The sequence below is a fragment of the Microcaecilia unicolor genome, chromosome 1 (assembly GCF_901765095.1).
Source record: "Microcaecilia unicolor chromosome 1, aMicUni1.1, whole genome shotgun sequence".
Lineage (NCBI taxonomy): Eukaryota > Metazoa > Chordata > Amphibia > Gymnophiona > Siphonopidae > Microcaecilia > Microcaecilia unicolor.
Genome location: NC_044031.1, coordinates 374,309,011 through 374,331,119, shown reverse-complemented (window position 1 = coordinate 374,331,119; position 22,109 = coordinate 374,309,011). Strand labels below are relative to the sequence as shown.

The window sequence follows — 22,109 nt, the reverse complement described above, 5'->3', positions numbered from 1 at the left end:
TGCAGGTCCCTGGAGCAGTTTTAGTGGGTGCAGTGCACTTCAGATAGGTGGACCCAGGCCCATACCCCCCTACCTGTTACATTTGTGGAGGAAACCCTCTGTAGCCACATATAGGTGCCCCGTTCACCCTTAAGGGCTATGGTAGTGGTGTACAGTTGGGGGTAGTTGGTTTTGGGGGGGGGGGGGGTTGGGTGGCTCAGCACACAAGGTAAGGGAGCTATGTACCTGGGAGCATTTTATGAAGTCCACTGCAGTGCCCCCTAGGGTGCTTGATTGCTGTCCTGGCATGTCAGGGGGACCAGTGTACTATAAATGCTGGCTCCTCCCACATCCAAATGGCTTGCATTTGGACGTTTTAGACTTGGACATCTTTGGTTTCAAAAATCGCCAAAAATCAAAGACATCCAAATCTAGGGACGTCCAAATCCAAGGACGTCCTTGGTATTTTCAAAACGAAAGATGGACGTCCATCTTTTTTCAAAAATGACCTTTTCCCTGCCTCCAAATTTGGACGTTTTACAAAGACATCCAAATTCCAACTTAGACGTTTCTTTCGAAAATGCCCCTGTAAGGGACCATTCTTAAGGGTGAGGGGTAGAGTTCTATAACCCCCCTCACAGGGTCCTATTACCTTTCTAGGAGCATTAAGAAAGATGAGTTACTATCTCGTTCTCAGTGAATCTCCTTGGCTTTCTGTTCCTCAATTTGCAGAATTTTGGTTCACAACAATTCTTGGAATACAATTATTTTTCAGTTTCTCAGATGGAAAATAGCCGTTAACACCCCTCTCTGTTCTTCTTTATAGACTTAATCTTGCTTCCTGGGTAATCAGTTGAACTTTTGTATTCTAGTTAAGTACTTCATATACTCCTTCCTAGTGTAGTTGAGGTTCTTTTTACAACATCTGCAATTGGGAAGATTCCTATCCATCTAATATTTAAATTTCTTCTACCAATCTTTTTGTTTTCAGAGATGGGTTGTAGTGACACTTTTTGTTTTTATTTCCAGTCTGAACTCTTGGTGTACTTGCATATCCAAATTAGTCTGGTTTCCTATGATATGTCTAGCCTTTCTGTCCTTGGACCGGGCTTTGTTCAGCCAGGATTTATAGTCCCACCCTAATTGGGAACTGCTTTGCTACATCTCACACATTCTGGTCTTGCCTGGTATGGACACTAAGGAAGAAGAAATTATTTCTTACTTGAGGAGGAGGAGTAGCCTAGTGGTTAGTGCAGTGGACCTTAATCCTGGGGAACTGAGCTCAATCCCCACTGTAGCTCCCCACGACCATGGGCAAGCCACCCAACCCTTCATTGCCCCTGGTACAAAATAAGTACCTGAATACATGTAAACCACCTTGAATGTAGTTGCAAAAACCTCAGAAAGACAGCATATCAAGTCCCATTTTCCTTTCCCTTTCCTTTAGTCCTACCAGACCAGTCCAGAAACCTACCTACTTGTTTGTTTGTTTGTTTATTTATTTATTTATTTGCTGCATTTGTATCCCACATTTTCCCACCTATTTGCAGGCTCAATGTGGCTTACATTTTGTCGCAATAGCGATCATCATTAACAGAATAAGAAATTCAGCATATTGTTACAATTAAGATGCGAATAATATCATGTAAAATAGGGTGAATAAATAAATAATACATAACATATAAATGAGAGCAGGATAAGATATAATGTTCAATAATGATAATAAGATTGAAGTGATCAAATTAAAAGAGATCGATATTGGTTGGTTCTGGTGTAGTTTAAGAGTCAAGTCATTATGGAGAATACTTTTTGTAAGTCTCTTTGAACAAGTTCGTCTTCAATAACTTCCGGAAGGTTGTCAAGTCATGCGTTGCTTTTATGGTATTCGGTAGTTCATTCCATAATTGCATGCAGAGGTAGGAGAAGCTAGATGCATGTATTGATTTGTATTTAAGTCCTTTGCAATTGGGGTAGTGGAGATTTAAGAATTTTAATGAACATGTTTCCATACTGAATTATTCTCCTGTTTTCTTATCATTTCTTAGTTCAAAGTATTTCTATTTTATAATGCCTCTAACTTATATCAGTGGATTTTCAGGCAGCTCCTGACTCAGTTGGAGATCTGTGTGTCAGAGTACAGCAGTTTCTTACTCGTAAAAGTAATAGGTGAATACAATGTTTGACCTGAAGTGTGAACATGAGCACCATTGCTTGAACATTTGAAATGCTGAGCATTCTAAGGCTGCATGGTGCCCTTAGAACTACTTTGTTTCTCTGTCTCCATCTGCTGGTCTATGGACATAACCCACAGATTCTGTATTAATCTGATTGTAAAGGATGCTGGGCTTGATGGACCTTTGGTCTGTCCCAGTGTGGCAATACTTATGCACTTATGACTAAAAAAATATCATCAGGTAAGACATAAGCTCTCCTTATCATTAAAATTCCCATTATCTCATCCCCAACTCAGCATATTTTCTTTTTTTAAATGATTAACAATTTAATAACATTAGAGCATGTTACCAGGAAAGAGATCTGAAAATTAAAGGAAAAGAATGAACACATTAAAGGAAAAAAGAAGCAAAACAGAAAAGGAAAAAAAATAGTCCTCAGAAGTCAAATCCACCAGTCAGGGAAAGGGAAGGGAAGTGCATAGGAAAATATAGATAAATCAATAAATACAAAAAAGAAATAATGATGATGGATCCGCGAAGTCAAATGCAATTCAAGCCAGCCAAAGTCAGTAAAATCCCAACCACCAATCATGAAATACTAGACACCATTTGCTGTTTAGAGTTTACACATTTCTTCAGATGGTCCACTTCCAAAAAGGATTAACTAGCCTCATTTAAACTTACAATACATTATTCAGGAAACTTATCTGGATAATGGCAGTACTTGCTCTGCTACCTGGTTAACTTATTCAGATATCTGGGATAGGTATAAGGTTATCCTAAGTTATCTGGACATCAGACTGGGAGGAGGGGGGAGTTATCACCTTGGGCTACCATTAATACGTGTTATTTTACTGTTAACCCTTGTTATTAGTAACTAGGTTTTATTGCATAAAAATGGGACCTGTGGTAAAATATCATGTTTAAGCAGTAGTTCACATTGATAACTGCGCTCTTCAATATTACCTGGATAAGTTCTGGCACTGACTACTTTATCTGGATAGTCAGCACTAGCCACTGTCTGGATAGTGACGCTGACTGTCTGGATATTTTTTGACTGCCACAGCCAGTGTTTAAAAGAAAATGCTGACCACAGTGGCTGAATATTGACCTATGTATAAATGTACTGGTGCATAAGTGTCCATAGAATGAAGGTGCAATTATTTATTTGAATTTATTTTACATCTTTTTCAACAGTAGTTCAAGGTGTTACATTCATGTACAATAGGTATTTCCCTGTCCTCAGAGGACTTATAATATAACTTTGTACCTAAGGCAGTAAAAAGTGGGATTTGAACCAGACTTCCCTGGTGCTCTAACTACTAGGCTGCTCCTCTTAATGCATTTATTCTTAATATGTTCTAGGAGGTTCTCACAGCACTTGAACGTTTTAAATGTTACCACCATATCTGGCAGAGGGAGAGAGAAGTAACCATTCAGAAATTCATTGCAAGGAATCCTCTCCTGAGTGAATTTGAATCCCAGATCCTCTACTTCAGAGATTTAGAACTGGAAATAAATTCGGAGCCTGAGTACATCTGTGTGGGAACAGTAGCACTCTATACTGGTAAAATTATAGCATTTTCAATTTCTGAATTAATAACATTCTGTTAATGTCTCCCTGATTTTCCTTTTCTTTTAACGTGTTTCCAGCTTTGTGGGCAGTTTGAAACTGTTGTAAAGCCTGCAGATTAAAAATACTTATAGATTTTAGAGACAATTTTCAAAGCTTTCGCTTAGGAAATTAATGCTGGTACATCATACTCATTGGCATTCACACCTACGTTTTCCAGGTAGATTTGAAAATGCAATCTATGCCCCTCCCCTAGAAGATCACCTCATAATATAGCTAGAGGTATGTAAATTTTTCAGACAGTCCTTTTTTCCTGGATAAGTCAGTACTTACCTGATTTAAATGGCTTTTAAAAATTGACCTCAAAACACCGATTTACCCTGGTAAAAGGAGGATATGAAAAATGCGCTTTTTTTTTCACCTGGCAGTTTGTTTGCTTCCTTTTATTTCTTGCTCCATCGACATCTGGTGCCATGAGCCTTTGTTCTCAATTATTTAGAGATTTCTCCACATCCATAGAAGAAAAACTTGGAATGTTTTTATTTAATTATGCCAATGCTTAACTATGTTTGTATTAAATCATAATATAAAATATGTGAAACAATTGAAAAGCAAAGACAGACAAAATAAAGCATCGAAGAGACCATTGGATATCAGACCCAAAAACAAAAAGAAAGAAAAATTCTTAACTTTCTTTCCAAAAGACAAGTAATCAGAAACCTCATAGATGTCAGTTTTTAGAGAACTATTCAAGCACGGTTTGACAGTGTGTTACCTGAAAGCCCAGAAGAGAACTGACAGAGTTTGCCAGTAGTAGTGGTTATGAGGTTTTATAGTTTTCCAAATGACCTTCAGTAAGAATGTAAAAACTATCATACTGGGTCAGATCAAAGGTCTATCAAGCCCAATATCCATGTGATAAGTACATGGCAGGATCACCAAAAGTAAATACTATCCATGTTGCTTGCCCCCAAAACTCTACCTTTGATAGCCTTAAAGAAGAGCCTAATATTAAAAAAAAAAAAAGCTGAGCTCCTAACTGTGGAGCCCTAATTTAGAAAGAATGCGGAGAGGGGGATTCAGACAACCAGGCTAGGACATGGAAGATTCTCCAAGTATTTTACAAAGAGATCAGCCAAATGTAGAGGATCCTGAAAAACAGATGTAGGACTGCACGTGTACGTCCTTCCACATCCAGCAGGAGTAGTGATTTCAAAAAAACTTAATGTGGGGAAAACATATGTTCCCCCCCCCCCCTACACACACACATACATGTTCATGGCAGCAGTCTTTTGAAATGACTGTTCCCACACTCAGTGTTTTAGATTTAGATTTATTGTTTATAATCCGCCCTTATCCAGAGTGGAGAACAAACAAGACATACATAATCATAAATGCAAACAACACCGACAATAAAAAAAAAAAATCTTCACAAAAACTAGAACTGCAGGTACATTGTCAAATGGTGCTGCGTTTTCCCCTAGCATGCTCTCCCCTCCCCCAATCCTGCTACTAGTAGCTGATTCTTTTCCCATGCCCCCAAGTGAGTGAGTAGGATGTGTGTGTAAGGTTGGTTGGGTAATCATTGGGTGATATGGCTGTGAGTCGGGGGGGGGGGGGGGGGGGCTATGAGATTTATGAGAGTGTGGCTTGTGTCTGATTTGGTGGTGTTTGTGGGGTCTGTGGAGGTATAAGGGAATGTAAATATGAGAGTATAGGTAATATGGAGTTTGGCTGTGAGTGCATGGAGTGGCTGTGTGGAATGTGGTGATAAGTATAGGAGATGTATGGGGAGCAAGTGTATGGTGTGAGGGGGTGTGAGTGCAGAGGGTGATTATGTATCAGCCACTATCTTCATTTCTTCTGTCTCCCTATCCCTTCTCTTCCACTCCTTCCCTTTCCTTCCATCACTGACTCCCTTCCTTCTCTCTCACTTTGCTCCCTCTCTTCTCCCTTTCTTTCCGTTTTGCCTCATCCCCTCCTGTCTCTCTCTATCCCTCTTACCCTGGGTCTTTATTTGTGTGGCTGAATTCTCCGCCAGTACTTGACACTGTGCCACCATACTTCTGGTAGCAAATATGCACCAAAATATGTGTATGGAAGGAGAGATCAACAGATAGATAATCCTAGCCTCGACAACAGGCACCATCATTTTTGTAGGAAACATGCCAATTTTCACAATCAATTCCCTGGGAGGCAGCAAAACATTCAGGCTTTTCCAAAAGCCTCTTGTTGCTGGTAAGTGCCATAGAATTGATATTGACATTGCAACCATGTCAATCAGGACTGATTTAATCACCTATGGGGCCCTGGGCAAAATTTTGTGGATGGGGCCTCCTCCCTCCTCCTCAGTCCAGTGGAACAACTTCCTTAGCCACTTTCCAAAAAAAAAAAAAAAAAAAAAAACCAGCTTAAATGTGCAGAGCTATAGTCTACACCATGACATTGATGGCTCTGCAGGTTCTGCCCCTCAGAAAGAGGAAGTCCATATCGGAAGGGGGCCACATAGCAGAGCCATCAACTGTGTGCCCTAAACAGCAGCTCCACACCTTTATATCACTTTTTTTTTTGTGCTGGAAAAGTGGGCGTGAGGAGCAAGGAAGCCACTGGGCCAGGGAAGGGGACGGAGGAAGATGCCTAAGGTGGCCCATCCCAAGGAGTGAGAGTGAAGGCCAATGAGCGAATTTTTCTCATGATGCATTCGGGGTATAAATTTGACATAGTGGTGAAGGGACTGAGGCCTGGGGAAGGGCTGCTGGCTACTTTTATTGACAAGTAATGCTTTCATGTAAATCTAAAAATGGATTTCTGTGTCATGGGTGAAAATGTTACTTATTTTAAATTCAATTATTTCAAGCAATTAACCAATACTAAACCAAACACACAAATCTATGGAAACAATTCAACTATATTTAAAGACCCCTCAAGAGTCAGTGTCTCATAATTTAAACATGATCAGACACAATTCTGCTATATTGACAAATATCACAAAACATATCAGATCCTGCAGAATCTTCTAAAACTGCATCTAATATTATAACAAACTAAAATTAGGGGTGGGCAATTAACGTGTTGAAATAATGCTATTAATGCATTAGTATTTTAACATGTTAATAGCATTTTAGCACCAGCTGATTTTATAATGTGGACCTGCCCCATGTCCCGTGTTTACCTCAATAGCTCAGACTCCATATTTTCCCTTCTTTTGAGCTGCGTCAGATTCCTTTTTCTTCTTCTGCATGACCAGGCTCTGCAGCTACATGAACCGCACCATACAGGAAATTGGGGAAGTCTCTTGGTTTCAAGTCCTGAGAGACTTCTCCAACTTCCTGCACATGTAGCTGCAGAGTCTGGCCTTGCAGGGGAAGAAAAAGGACTGTGAGGCAACGCGAAAGAAGGGAAAATCCAGAGCCCGAGCTATTGAGGTAAACGGGGGAGGGAGTCTGCGTTTAAAAAATCGGGGGGGGGGGGGTGAGAGAATCTTGGTGAAGGCTGGGGAGGGGGCATAAGAGAACCTGGGTGAAGGCTGATGAAGGGGGTATGAGAGAATTTGGATGAAGGCTGGGGAGGCTGGGGAGGAGAGCATGAGAGAATCTGGGTGAAGGCAGGTGAAGGGGGCATGAGAGAAAGAAACAAAGAGGATGAGAGAAATAGAGAGATGATTGTGTTCAATAAGAGAGAGCCAGTAGGAAAGGGGAAGAGAAATGCCCAAAATGCATGCTGTGATTAATCGTGCGATTAAATGTTTTAATCACTTGGTTGATCATGATTTACATTTTTAATTATTGCCCATACCTAACTAAAACTATTTTAAAGTTTTAATATCACCTCAGTAAGGCCAACACACAAGCCCTCTACTGCAAAAACACTATGCACAAATTTGTTCAAAAATCACATTTAGAACCTTACCATACCATAACACCACTAATTCCCAGGACTCAACGAGCGTCAACCTTATCTGTGCTATGGATTATACAAAAATGACATACTAGTAGAATACTGCACCTTGGTAACACGCACAAAACACAGAAAGACCCTCAACAAATATGAAACAAAGGACGACAGATCAGTTATAGAGGGTTGAAGGCAAAACACTTAAATGGAACCTCAAAAAGTCATACCTGCATACATAGAGGGGCATAATTGAACGCAGTTGCCCATCTCTAAGGGCGATCATCTCTGATGACGTTGCCATGAAGGGGTGGGACACACCGTATAATCGAAACAAGATGGGCGTCCATCTTTCATTTCGATAATACGGTTGAGGACACCCAAATCCCAACATTTAGGTCGACCTTAGAGATGGGTGACCTCGGTTTTTGGCGATAATCGAAACTGAAGACGACCATTGCAAAAATGACCAAATCCAAGCCATTTGGTTGTGAGAGGAGCCAGCATTCATAGTGCACTGGTCCCCCTGACATGCCAGGACACCAACTGAGCACCCTAGGGGGCACTGCAGTGGACTTCAGAAATTGCTCCCAGGTGCATAGCTCCCTTACCTTGTGTGCTGAGTATCCCCAACCCCCCCAAAACCCACTCCCCACAAGTGTACCCACATGTAGGTGCCCCCCTTCACCCATAAGGGAAGGGGGGCACCTACATGTGGGTACATGTGGGTACAGTGGGTTTTGGGGGGGTTTGGAGGGTTCAACATTTACCACCACAAGTGTAACAGGTAGGGGGGGATGCCCCTGGGTCCGCCTGCCCGAAGTGCACTGCACCCACCAAAACTGCTCCAGGGACCTGCATATTGCTGTCATGGAGCTGGGTCTGACATTTGAGGCAGGCACAGAGGCTGGAAAAAATGTTTTTTAATTTTTTTTTTAGGGTGGGAGGTAGTTAGTGACCACTGGGGGAGTAAGGGGAGGTCATCCCCGATTCCCTCCAGTGGTCATCTGGTCAGTTCGGGCACCTTTTCGAGGCTTGGTCGTGAAAAAAAAGGGTCCAAGTAAAATGGACCAAATGCACGTCAGGGACGACCTTTTTTTTTTTTCGATTATCAGCCGAGGATGACCATGTGTTAGGCACGCCCCAGTCCCGCCTTCACCACACCTCCAACACACCCCCGTGAATGTTGGTCGTCTCCATGACGGAAAGCAGTTGAGGTCGCCCAAAATCGGCTTTCGATTATACCGATTTGGGTGACTTTGGGAGAAGGACGCCCATCTCCCGATTTGTGTCGAAAGATGGGCATTCTTCACTTTCGAAAATAAGCCTGATAGTGACATAGTAAATGATGGCAGATAAAGACCTGAATGGTCATTTCAGTCTGCCCAACAGTTATACTCATTATCAAGTCATGATTATACCAACAAGAAATGTGATATAAAATACTGGATCCCCAGAAGCTTAGCCGGTGGTGGGAGGCAGGGCTGGTGGTTGGGAGGTAGGGATAGTGCTGGGCAGACTTATATGGTCTGTGCCCTGAAAAAGACAGGTACAAATCAAGGTAAGGTATACACAAAAAATGGCACATGTGAGTTTATCTTGTTGGGCAGACTGGGTGGACTGTGCAGGTCTTTTTCTGCCGTCATCTACTATGTTACTATTTAGGCATATTTTTAAAGCACTCAGCCTTCCAAAGTTTTGTCTCTCTTTTGACATTTCTGGGACATAGACCGTAGAAATCTGCCCCGACCTCATGTTCCAAATTATTGGAGTTTCCATTGAAGCCCCCTCTAGCCGATCCTAAACCAGTTTGCCATATACAGGATCCAGACTAAACAAGTTGTAGCTGGGTCACCCCTCCAGGACCCAGCAAGGCTCAACCCTGCTTAGCTGTCTTCTTCTCCACAGCAATCTGGCTGCTCTGAGCCTCAGCTGCAGGCCCTGAGAACTTCCAGGACTTCTTCCCCCCTCCGTTCCTTTCACAGAGGCACATTCAAAGCACAACGTTTATAAGCTTCATGTGACTTTTATTAATTGATCAGTAAATGCTCCATCAATCAATATATTACAGAACATCCATTGATTGACCCCTGAGGAAGGCTGATACAGCCGAAACACAGACCGTGTTGGGTCCTAATAAAGGCTTTTCTGGAGCATCTTACCCTTGAGTGTGGTGACTGATCTCTTGACATTGGGCCCTCTCCACCCTTCTTTTTTCTGTTGTTTTTGGTTTTAAACCATTCATTTTTTAATTAGAGATCCTCTGCATTCATCCCATGCCTTTTTGAATTCCGTCACTGTTTTTTTCTCCACCACCTCCCTCAGGAGAGCATTCCAGGCATCAACCACAGCAAGCATAGAGAAATAAAAATTGAAATGCACAATATCAAAGATGTACATTTCCAAAATCTAACATATTCCAATTAATAGATATAAAACAAAGTGAAAGGAAATAGCATTATTTAAAAAGTATAAATCTAGGGACATAGCTATATATCTCATTGAGGGAATACCTGACAGAAGTAGAAAGTTTACATTTACATTTCTTAAAGAAGATTCCAGTCTAATGTCTGGCTGCAAACTATTCCAAAGAATTGAAACAAGCATGCTAAAATAGGAATTCCTAGTGTGATCCAGTCTAATCATCCAATGAGAAGGGATATCTAAAAGGTTTTGTTGTAAATAGTGGTGAGTAGAGTATTGGAAGGGTATAGATAAATAGAGGAAGACCAGTATAATAAATCTGAAAATAAATAATTTGAAACTTAAATGGAATTTGATAGGTAATTGGAAGCCAATATTAAGTTTGTAGTGAAGAGGTGATATAAGCAAATGTTTTCCTCCATAGGAGAAATTTAATAGATGAATTCTAAATTAATTGGAGCCTAGTTACTGGGGTTGGAGGAAGTCCTTGATGCAGAGAACTGCAATAATCCAGTTTTGCTATGACAAGAGCCAAGATCAAAATGTGTAAAAAAAGGGAGATCGAAGATAGAACAAACTATTCATATGCACGTTAGTAAGAAAAATACACTTATCAAGGAATTGATTACCCTTGATAGAGGGGCTACAAAGGGGGGGGGGGGGGGGAGGAGAGGGAGAGTGAAGAGCACCATGAGAAAAATATGACCTCGGATTTGGCGGCATTTAACCATAATTCATTTAGGATAAACTAATCTGAAATGTTTTCCAGTTTAGATGAGATAGTATTTATAGAACCAGGAGAGAAAGAATCAAGAGCATAGAGAAGCTGAATATCATCAGCATAAATAAAAAATGTGAAGCCTAAAGATTGAAAGAGTAGGGCAAGGGCAGTACGATAAATATTGAAAAGTATAAGGCCCCAGATGGAACCCTGGGGAACACCAGAGGATAATGGCATGGGAGAAGAGAGCTTCTGGGACCATAAAACTCTGAATCTAAACCAAGACAACATAGTGTCAAAATATGAAGATCAGAGAGATGTTCTAGAAGAATAGTTTGATTGACCAGATCAAATTAGTACATTGAGATGAGCAGGATATCTTTTGCAGAATCAAGATTTAGTTTGTTAAAATCCATGAGGCCCAGTAAGATACACTCTGTGGAATGGTGGACATGGAAACCTGTTTGTCTAGGATGAAGGATAGTGATTTTTTTAGGGGTGGAGGTTGGGAGAGAGAATCTGTTAGTTGGGTGGTAGCCAATTTTTCAGTGATTTTCACCTCAAAAGGTGGATTGGAGATAGGTCTGTAATTAGAGATGTGGGACAAATCAGATTTAGGTTCCTTCAAGCAAGGATGGATGATCATTTGTTTCCAGTCATCTGGTACATAACCATTAGTAAGAGTGGAAGAAATTTAGAGAGGAGATACGGCAAAAGGGGTCCAGGATCTGTTTAAAGAAATGTGCAGGCAAAGGATCAATGATAGAGAATGGGGAGTTTCATGGAGGCTATGGTTTTTGATAGGGCTAGTTTAATGGGGAACTGAAATTAGAGCTGCAGGAAGTAGATGGGAGATGGGAAGGGGTTGAAGAGAGATTGGAGGCACAGGAACTGAAGAAGTAGTGAAAGAAGGAAAAGTAGAAAAGTAGAGCACAACCTGGTGATTTAGCAATGAAACTAATTGCTAATTGGTCAGCTGAAAATGGATGAGATGATGTAAATGCAGGCGGGTTAGTCATACAGATTAGTATCTTGAACAGTTTAGAAGAACGATATCGCACCAGAGAAGAGATGAGAAGTAGCGTTTCTTAGCAGAAGTAATCTCAGTTTTCTAAGATTTGGCCACACTGAGATAGGATTTCCCATTGGCAGGTGAAGGAGATTTCCACCTGAGTCTTTCAGCATAGCAGAGGTGCCCTTTAAGAAGGTGGAGTCCTGGATGATACCAAAGATGGGATTGCCATTTGAACTGACAAGAAGTATGTTGTGGGCTGCCTAATCTAAAGCAGAGTGTAGCATGGAATTACAACAATTTTGATTGAACAGGTGGTGGTAGGGAAGAAAAATCATCTGGGAAGGGTTCACAGATTGAAAAGAAAGTATCTGAATTAAAAGCCACCAGATTTCTAGATTTCCTGGGATAGAGGCTAGAGGAGTGAGATATACTAGTAGGGCATTTCCAGATCAAGGAAATCAAATAGTGATCAGACTAGGGGACAGGTGATGTGAGCAGGCAGGACTGGTCTTAGCAAGTGCGGAGCCCTGTGCAAACCAATTTGGTGGGGCCCCATTGATAAGATTATTCAATTTTTAGAAAATTTTTTATTTATGAAATTTCAAATAAAGACAAATGAAGCTAAACTTGTACAGAAAAACGGATTGAAATAATAAGCACAATGCTATCATGAACCCCCCCTCCCCAGAAATTATTCAGTTCAAGTCCACTACAATTAGTAGTTCCAATTCTCATAACAAAGGAGAATAAAGGAAAAATATTAATTAAGAAAAGATCCAGTACTTTCAAATTCCTCTATTACTCTGTAACCCACCAAACCAGAGAGGCAACACAGAGATCCCCAACCCCAAGTTGCCAAAAAAGATGTAAGTGCATAGGTTCCTATTAAAGACAAAACCACAACACCATTTACAGTACCAAATGTTTCCATAAATTAGCTATATTAGAGATAGACTGACTGTCCTAAATCTAGTCCTCCTGCTCCTGGGTGTGCTGCTTTGAAACCATAACAGCACTAATTCCAAGGACAGGACGAGCTACAACCTTATGCGTGGAAAGGCAGCACTGTAATTACACCGGGCTCTAAAACACCAGTACACAACCTAGTGAAAAAACAAAACAAAAAGGGCTGCAAATACTACACGCTAGCAGAATACTTCACCTTGATCACACATGAAAAACACATGACACAACAGATATGAAGGCAAAATACTGAACTGGAAAGTTACGTCAAGAAGTCAGACTCAGCATGCAGCAATACTAGAAAAATTGAAAACATGCAAAATATCACAGATGCACATTTCCAAAAGTTGACATATTCCAATTACTAAATTCTGAATAAAATACTTTTTTCTACCTTTGTTGTCTGATTATTTAGTTTTTCTATTCGCTTTGGTCCCAGTGTCTTCTGTTTTATGCAGAGTCTTCTTCCATTTGATATTTTTTCTCTTACCATGTCCACCATCCTCCTGTCCTTTGTCCTTATGTGTCCTGTCTACCATCTGTAGCCCTGTCCCTATCCTTTCTCCATTTTCAGCATCTACCTTCAAAGTGTTCCGATCCAGCCCTTAAATTCAGCAATTTTCCCTCCATCCATATCCAGCATTTCTCTTCACTCCTCTCCATCCATGTGCATCTACTTTCCTCCCCTCCCCTACATCCATGTCCAGCATTTCTCCTCTCTCCCTTCCCCTCCTCCATCCATGTGCATCTCCTTCCTTTGCCTTTCCTTCCCTCCATTCCTGCCCAACGTTTCACCTCTCTTCCCTGTCCTCTACTCCATCTATGTCCAGATTTCTCCTCTTTTCCCTCCCCTCCATCCATGTGCATCTCCTTCCAGTCTTCCCTCCCCACCATCCATCCATGTCCAGCAACTCTCCTCTCCCCTGCTCTCTCCTTCATCCATCCATCCATCCATCCATCCATGTCCAGCAACTCTCCTTTCTCCCCTGCTCTCTCCTTCATCCATATCTAGCAAATCTCCTTTCCCCTGCCCCCCCATGTCCAGTGATGTCTCCTCTGTCCCGCTGTCCTCCCCTCCATGTCCAGTGATTTCTCCTCTGCCATGCCGTCCTCCCTTCCATGTCCAACGATTTCTCCTCTCTTCCCTGCCCTCCCCTCTCATCCATGTCTGATTCTCCTTTGCCTCTTGTCCGCCCCTGCCATCCATGATGTCGACTTGCCCCAGCCCCCGAGTTTGAGGTGCTACCCAGCCCTGCCCCCTCCTGCCCACCCTCAGCTCCCCAACAGCCCTCCTCTCCATTCCTGCTGTGGCTGCCCAGCGTTTAAACCTTTTTATTTTAAGTTGCAGCGACGGCTCACCTCCAGCTTTTCCCTTCTCGCTCAGTGACTCCTGCCCTCGTGGAAACAGGAAATACCTCATCAGAGGAAGGCGGGACATTGAGCGGGAAGTGAAAGGCTGGAGGTAAGCCGTCACTGCAACTTAAAATAAAAAGGTTTAAAAGCTGGGCGGCCATGGCAGCAGGAACGGAAAGGACAGAGGGCTATCAGGGAGCTGAGGGCGGGTGGCGGTGGCGCCTATGACTGTCAGTGCGCATGCGGGAGCGGAGCGGGATGGAGCGGACTGGAGGAGGCAGAGTTGAGGCATGCCGCGCAGGGCCCCCTTAAGCGCGAGGCCCTAAGCGGCCGCATCAGTTGCCTCAGCCTAAGACCGGCCCTCTGAGCAGGCAGCCAATAGAGAGTGAGGAAGTGAAAACAATGTCAATTCATGAGAAACTGGGATGAACTAAGTGAAAACATACTAAATGAGATAGCACCACTCAAAAAGAAAACAAGGAGCAAAAAAGAAGAACCAGAGAAGATCTTGAAGAACCAGAGAAGATCTTGTGTAGTATCACTCTGAGGATTATCAAATTGAACTTTATGCACATCCATCAAAATAAGGAAAAAAAATCCAGAAGTTGATTTCTAAAGGAAGCTGTGGTTTATGAACTGCGCCTGCAATGGCTGCTGTAGGCCCAAAGAAACATGGGGAAGCTACTGGGTCACTAAATGTGTGGTTTAATTTTGGCTGGTTTAAACTTGCCCAGCTAAGTTAATATTCGGTGATAGCCAGTTAAATTTAAACCGGCCAAAGATATTCCAGCTATTTATGCGGCCCAGTGTGGCTGCTTACAATAATTGGCTATGCGCTGAATATTCTGGGATAGCCGCGATATAGCCAGTTATTTCCTATCCGCTAACTGGGAATATTCACGGAGGACAGCCAGTTATCCCCCTTCTGAATATCGCCGGATAGCTGGTTAAGTGCCGTTCCTGGCTGGTTAAATAGTTTTGAATATCAGGGGGCATGTTAGTCTAATTGAAGGATATCCTATGACAAACAGACAATTGATCGTTTACAGTAGAAATACTTTACAAGTTCCACTTGAAATACTTATTCCATCTCTTCCAGCTGACTTGAAATCTGCATTGACTGCAGAGACCAAAGCTTGGATGGTTGACTTTGGTCGCTACTGCAACCACAAATACAGAACAGAGATGGAAAACATTTTTATCTTTGTGGAGGAAGTCAGCAAGAAACTGAACCGGCAGATCAAAGATTTGGATGACATAAGGATAGCAATGGCAGCCTTGAAAGAGATCAGGGAGCAGCAGATCCCCATCGATTTCCAAGTGGGACCTATCGAGGTAATGATAGAGCAGCAGTAAGATATGCTTAAAAGCTTTGTCCAAGTTCTACACTGATCTGTGATCTAGTTGGTAAGTAAAAGAGAATACAGTGAAGGAGAAAATCAACAAATTCAAAAACTAAAACTTAATGGGTCAGCCTTTACACTGTGTGGTCAGTGATTCTTTTAAAATGCTGGTTGCGGCGCTGAATATATGGATGGAGCAAATAATGTTGGCATTATCCGGATAACAGGGATATTCAAACCACTGTCTGGATAACTATCTGAATAAAGGTAGGACAGCAGTTTTTCTCCACTAAACTTATATGGATAGTTATGCAGATAGCAGTTTGAATATCGCTGTTTAATCTGTGTAACGTTTGCTTCCACCCACTCTCCACCTTGTACTGCCCTGGTACTATCTGGAAAGCATCAGTGTGGTCTTTTAATGATTTTCAGTTGAATTATTCAGATTGTGCTGCTGAAACTCAATACATTGACCTGACCAGTGGCACTAATTCAGATAGCAGATTAAAATCCAGGGAGAAAAAGGAACTGCAGTTCAATGTTAGGACAGAGAAATGAGAGCAGAAAGAAATGTCTGTCTTAAAGAATAAAAGCAGATAGTGTTACGACAGTAAGGATACAAGGCTTTTAACTGTCAAGTAGAGAAGTAGCCTAGTGGTTAGTTCAATGGCCTGCGACCCAGTGGAACTGGGTTTGATTCCCACTGCAGCTCCTTGAGACCCTAGGCAAGTTACTTAATCCTCCATTGCTCCAAGTAGAAAATAAGTGTCTGTTTATAATATGTAAACTACTTTGATTGTAACTACAGAAAGGCAGTATATTAAATCTCATCCCATTTGCTCTTCCCTTTCTATTCCCTGAACACCATCCAGCTTATTTTCAAAAGTGAAAGACGCCCATATTTTGACCCAAATCGAGAGATGGGCGTCTTTCTCCCGTGGGCGAACAAATCGGTATAATCAAAAGCCGATTTTGGTCGTCTTCAACTGCACTCCGTCGCAGGCACGAACAAAGCGGACGGGGGCGTGTCGGAGGTGTGGTGAAGGCGGTACTGGGGCGTGGTTATCGGCTGAGGAGAGATGGGCGTCTTTAGGTGATAATTGAAACAAGAAGGGCATTTTTAACGAGAATTTGGTCCGCTTTATTTGGACCCTTGTTTTTCAGGTCCAAGTCCCAAAAAAGTGCCCCAACTGACCAGGTGACCACCGGAGGGAATCGGGGATCATCTCCCCTGACTCCCCCAGTGGTCACAAACCCCCTCCCACCAAAAAAACCCACTTTACAAACTTTTTTTCCCAGCCTGTATGCCAGCCTCAAATGCCGTACCCACCTCCATGACAGCAGAATGTGTTCTATCCTCTGACAGCCTTTCCCTGGTTTTGATGTGGCTGTCGGGTGAGTGTGACACCTTTTCTGTTATGCGCACTGCAGAGTCACATCAGCAATGCATTGTGGTGGGTGTAGGGTATTGGGCTCCGTGATTCCACTAGCTTGTGTTACATGCTCACGATGTTGGTAGGCTCTACTCCCATAGTGCTTTTCCCTCTGCTTACTGGGTCAAAGTGTGCCCTGTTTCGTTTCCGGTAGTCCATGAGGTAGTGGCCATTTTTGTAAGCCAGTTTTAGCTCCCTTTCATGTGTTACCCATATTACTGAAAGTGGGCATTGTACAGCATTCTGGCAGCTCGGACCTACTGCTAATCTCAGTACCAGGGAGACTCTTTGCCAGTGGGGCACAACCTCTGATCTGCAGTTAACTGTGAGTAAACATGCTTATTGAAATAAAGGATGTTTTCGGAGACATTAGTCTTCAGGTGTCAACTGGTGTTCCAAGGTTCTACAGCAGCAACAAGTCCTAGAGGCCTGCGTGTATGCAGGTCCCTGGAGCACTTTTAGTGGGTACCGCCGTGCACTTCAGGCAGGCAGACCCAGGCCCATCCCCCCTACCTACTTGTGCTGGTAAATGGGAGGCCTCCAAAACCCACTGTACCCACATGTAGGTGCCCCCTTCAACCCTAAGAGCTATGGTAGTGTTGTACATTTGTGGGTAGTGGGTTTGGGGGAGGGGGTTGGGTGATCAGCACCCGTGGTAAGGGAGCTATGTATGTGGGAGCTGTTTCTGAAGTCCACCGCACTGACCTCTAGGGTGCCCAGTTGGTGTCCTGGCATGTCAGGGGGGCCAGTGTACTACGAATCCTGGCCCCTCCCATGACCAAATGGCTTAGATTAGGACGTTTTTGAGCTGGCTGGTTTTAGGTTCCATTATCGCTACAAAAAAAAATGCCCAGCGCTCAGAAACGAACAAATCCATGGCATTTGGTCCGTACAAACCGTATTTTCGAAAATAAAGACGTCCATTTTTTTCGAAAATACGGTCTGTCCCTCCTCTTCACTTACCCGTTTTTGGACATAGAAGCCCATGGAGATAGGAGTTCGCGTTTGATTATGCCCCTCCATATCACCCCCAGTTTAGCCAGTAAAGGCTGTTGTAAATAAACAGGGCTGTAGAGCCAAAATTGAATCAATTTTGAGTGGAGTTGGCAAAAATGTACCGACTCCATCTTCAAAATACAAAAGCATGATAATATATGGTAAATTTATCATTTTATACTTAACTATCTATCTATCTTTGTACTGGTATCTAAAGTTATATATACTGTATCAGTACTTTAGATCCAGAACAAAAAATTTCAAAGCCTAATATCAGTTGGAGTTGAAGGTTTGGTTTACTGACTCCACAGACCTGTAAACAAATGAGTTTTAAGTGCCAACTTAAACTTTTTAAAATAAAATTTGAGCGGTATAGATGCCAGTAAAGCATTTCACGCTAGAGCAGCTGTGCATTAGAAAGCACATGAGCTGTCCATTGGTGGGCAGTTCTTCTTAAGATTAAACATGGTGGACATATGTATGTTTTTCAGACCCAAACAATTAAGATCTTTTCTTGATTTGAAGAAGAATGTTTTTCAGTTGCCTTGTTAGCTCATTGTATAATCCTATTGTATATGGCTCTATTTCGTTGTACAGTAGACCTGCACTAATATTTCCTTTTTTCTTTTATTTTCCTGATTAGATTTGAGTCATTATCTCCTTGTAGATTTCTGAGACCCTCTTTGCCATATTGGGGGCTTGTTTGTGGTTTTATGGATAGTTATTGCTACTTCATACTTATTTCTTTTATTGTTGTGTTGACTGTTTTCATGAAAACTGCTTCATGTTACTGGGCAAAGATAGTTTTTTCTTTGATTTGTAACATTTGCATTAATAAAAAAAAGCGCATGAGTATATAGAATCAAGGCATGCATGGAAGACAGAGGGAATGTGTAGTAGACAGCGATCATGTAGTGAATGTAATAGACTAGCTGGGGCATATGGGAGGATTAAAGATGAGAGGGATAGTTGTATGTATTGTTTTATGGGTTAGAGTAAGAATTTAAATTATATCCTCTGTCAATTAGGAGCCGGTGATGATGGATGAGGGGTGGGGTAATGCAATTAAACTTTTTCCCATAACTGAGGATTCTAATGGCTGTGTTTTGAACTGATTGTAAACAGCAGATATAACTGTGAAAGAGTCAGTGAATACATCAAAGTGGCTTGAGATGCAGTATCAAGGAAGTAACGCATTGCAGAAGTGATGGAGAGATTAGAAGCAATTCCTTACTAAGGACCAATCTGAGGTTCAAATGTCAAATCTTGATCTATGAGTATGCCTAGATAATTAAACTAAGACACTAATGTAATTGGAGTATTACGAAGATGAGTTGTTCAATAATCAATGGTTTAATTGGCCTGTAATCTAGGTAGCCACTGTCTTCATATGATTGAGAATTAGATTATTATTTTGTAGCCAGTTAGAAATCTTCCCTGGAGCCAATTTGAAAGCTGGTAGGTTAGGTTGAAGAGAATCTGTAATATGGCAACTATCAGGCTTATTTTCGAAAGAGATCGCCGGCGATCTTCCGACACAAATCGGGAGATGGCCGGCCATCTCCTAAAACCGGCCAAATCGGTATAATCGAAAGCCGATTTTTGGACACACTCGTCGGCATTCCGTCGCGGAGGCGGCTAAATTTCAAGGGGGCGTGTCGGCAGGGTAGTGAAGGCGGGATGTGGGCGTGCTTACGAGATGGCCAGCTTCAGCTGATAATGGAAAAAAGAAAACCGGCGATGACGAGCATTTGGCCGGTTTTACTTGGTCTATTTATTTTCACAACCAAGTCTCAAAAAGATGCCCAAACTGACCAGATGACCACCGGAAGGAAGTGGGGATGACCTCCCCATACTCCTCCAGTGGTCACCAACCCCCTCCCACCCAAAAAAAAAACTTTAAAACATTTCCTTCCTAGGAGGGGAAGCCAGTCGGCCAGCTCGTAAAAAAAAAAAAAGGATCTTGCTGATCAGTTATGTTATGACTTACTTGTTCTGGAGTGCTGTATTTTGTGATACTGTTTTGAGAAATGTTCAAGAAAGACTTCATACAAATGAAAAAAGTCCCTGCCCTGCATTTTCCCTTGATGGCCTTCCCTGACGTGCACTTCCCTTAATAGCCGTCTTTCTGTCCGAAAGGTGGCTGGTTCAAATCTCATTGTTACTACAAAAAAAGCAGTGTGCAAAAACTTTTAATTTCCCTGTTCAGGGAGAAAGACGGCCATTAAGAGAAGTGCACTTTCGGAGAGAAAGACGGCTATTAAGGGAAGTGCACGTCAGGGAAGGCCATCAAGGGAAAATGCAGGGCAGGGACTTTTTTCATTTGTATGAAGTCTTTCTTGAACATTTCTCAAAACAGTATCACAAAATACAGCACTCCTGAACAAGTAAGTCATAACACAACTGATCAACAAGATCTAAACATCCAGAAGTACCAGTGCACTACGAATGCTGGCCCCTCCCACGGCCAAATGCCTTGGATTTGGCCGGGTTTGAGATGGCTGGTTCCAGTTTCCATTATCGCTGAAAAACAAAGTCGGCCATCTCAAACCCGGCGATCTGTGGCATTTGGCCGGCCCCAACTGTATTATCGAAACAAAAGTTGGCCGGCCATCTTTTTCGATAATATGGTTCTGGCCAGCTGTTGTGGCACCGCCAAAATAGATCGCCGGCGATCGATTTCGCCGGCGCCGTTTGATTATGCCCCTCCATATGTCATCAGCATAGTAATATACCAAAATGCCTAGATCTTGTGTAAGTAATGCAAAGGGGCTTAAAAAGATGTCAAACTTAAGAGAAGCCAGGGCTAAGCCTTGTGGAACTCCACAGGTTATAGAAGATAAAGAGAAGAGGATATTTGAACTTTAAAAGATCTATCTTGGGACTTCAGGTGGGGCTGCCGGCCAAGATGTCCACTGAGTGCTGAGCTTCTGAAAACCCCTCCTGCTAGAGCCCCATTAACAATTACTTATTGGTACCCCAACATTTTATATGAAGAAGCTGTCTGGAGGGCTAGAATGACACTATATGGGGGAGCAGCACCATCTTATATGACTTTTGGTGGCAATTTTGGAGGCAAGGAGCAACGGAGGCATTACTAACTAGCTGACAGAGAGGACCCCACTAAGCTATAGTCAGCTGAGCTGAAAAGGAGCAATGTGTGACAATTCTCGACCTGGATAGGCACCTTTGGGGGCAATAGAACAGGCCATGGAGCACTGCGATCCAGGCGGCTACATTGCAGTCTCTATTCATGTGTTTTTTTTTCTTTGAACCCTGCACCCGGGCTCTGAGCTGCAGCAAGCATAGATGCAGTGAATGTCCCACAAAGAGCATAAGTACATAAATATTGCCATACTGGGAAAGACCAAAGGTCCATCAAGCTCAGCATCCTGTTTCCAACAGTGGCCAATCCAGATCACAAATACCTGGCAAGATCCCAAAAAAGTACAAAACATTGTATACTGCTTATTCCAGAAATAGTGGATTTTCCCCAGGTCCATTTAATAACGGTCTATGGACTTTTCCTTTAGGAAGCCGTCCAAACCTTTTTTAAACTCCGCTAAGCTAACCGCCTTTGCCACATTCTCTGGCAATGAATTCCAGAGTTTAATTACACGTTGAGTGAAGAAACATTTTCTCTGATTCGTTTTAAATTTACTACATTGTAGCTTCATCGCATGCCCCCTAGTCCTAGTATTTTTGGAAAGCGTAAACAGATGCTTCACATCTACCCGTTCAACTCCACTCATTATTTTATAGACCTCTATCATATCTCCCCTCAGTCGCTTTTTCTCTAAGCTGATGAGCCCTAGCCACTTTAGCCTTTCATCATAGGGTAGTCGTCCCATCCCCTTGATCATTTTCGTTGCCCTTCTCTGCACCTTTTCTAATTCCACTATATCTTTTTTGAGATGCGGCAACCAGAATTGAACACAATATTTGAGTTGCGGTCGCACCATGGAGCGATACAAAGGCAATATAACATCCTCATTTTTGTTTTCCAATCATCTATATATATAAAAGGCAACCCCAACGTTCTGAAGCCTCCACGGAAGTTGAGGCGCCCAAGATATCCGGTGTGCCCTGGAGTGTCTGCACCGCCCTCGCGTCAAAACGTCATGACACTTCAAAACGTCATGACGTCGAGGGCAGAGCTATTGACACTCGAGGGCCGAAACGGCCCACAGTGAACAAGGCAAGTAGCTTCGAGGGACGGAGGGAGGGGCTCCCTTGCTAGCGCC

General features: G+C 42.5%; 1 protein-coding gene across 1 annotated transcript in view; it reads left to right on the top strand.

The window, feature by feature from the left end:
* The window catches only part of DNAH5 (dynein axonemal heavy chain 5), a 925,453-nt gene that overhangs the window by 191,235 nt on the left and 712,109 nt on the right, over positions 1-22,109 (top strand). The window contains 2 exon segments of the mRNA XM_030220396.1: positions 3,519-3,720; positions 15,193-15,428. Coding sequence (XP_030076256.1) covers positions 3,519-3,720; positions 15,193-15,428 — 438 coding nt within the window.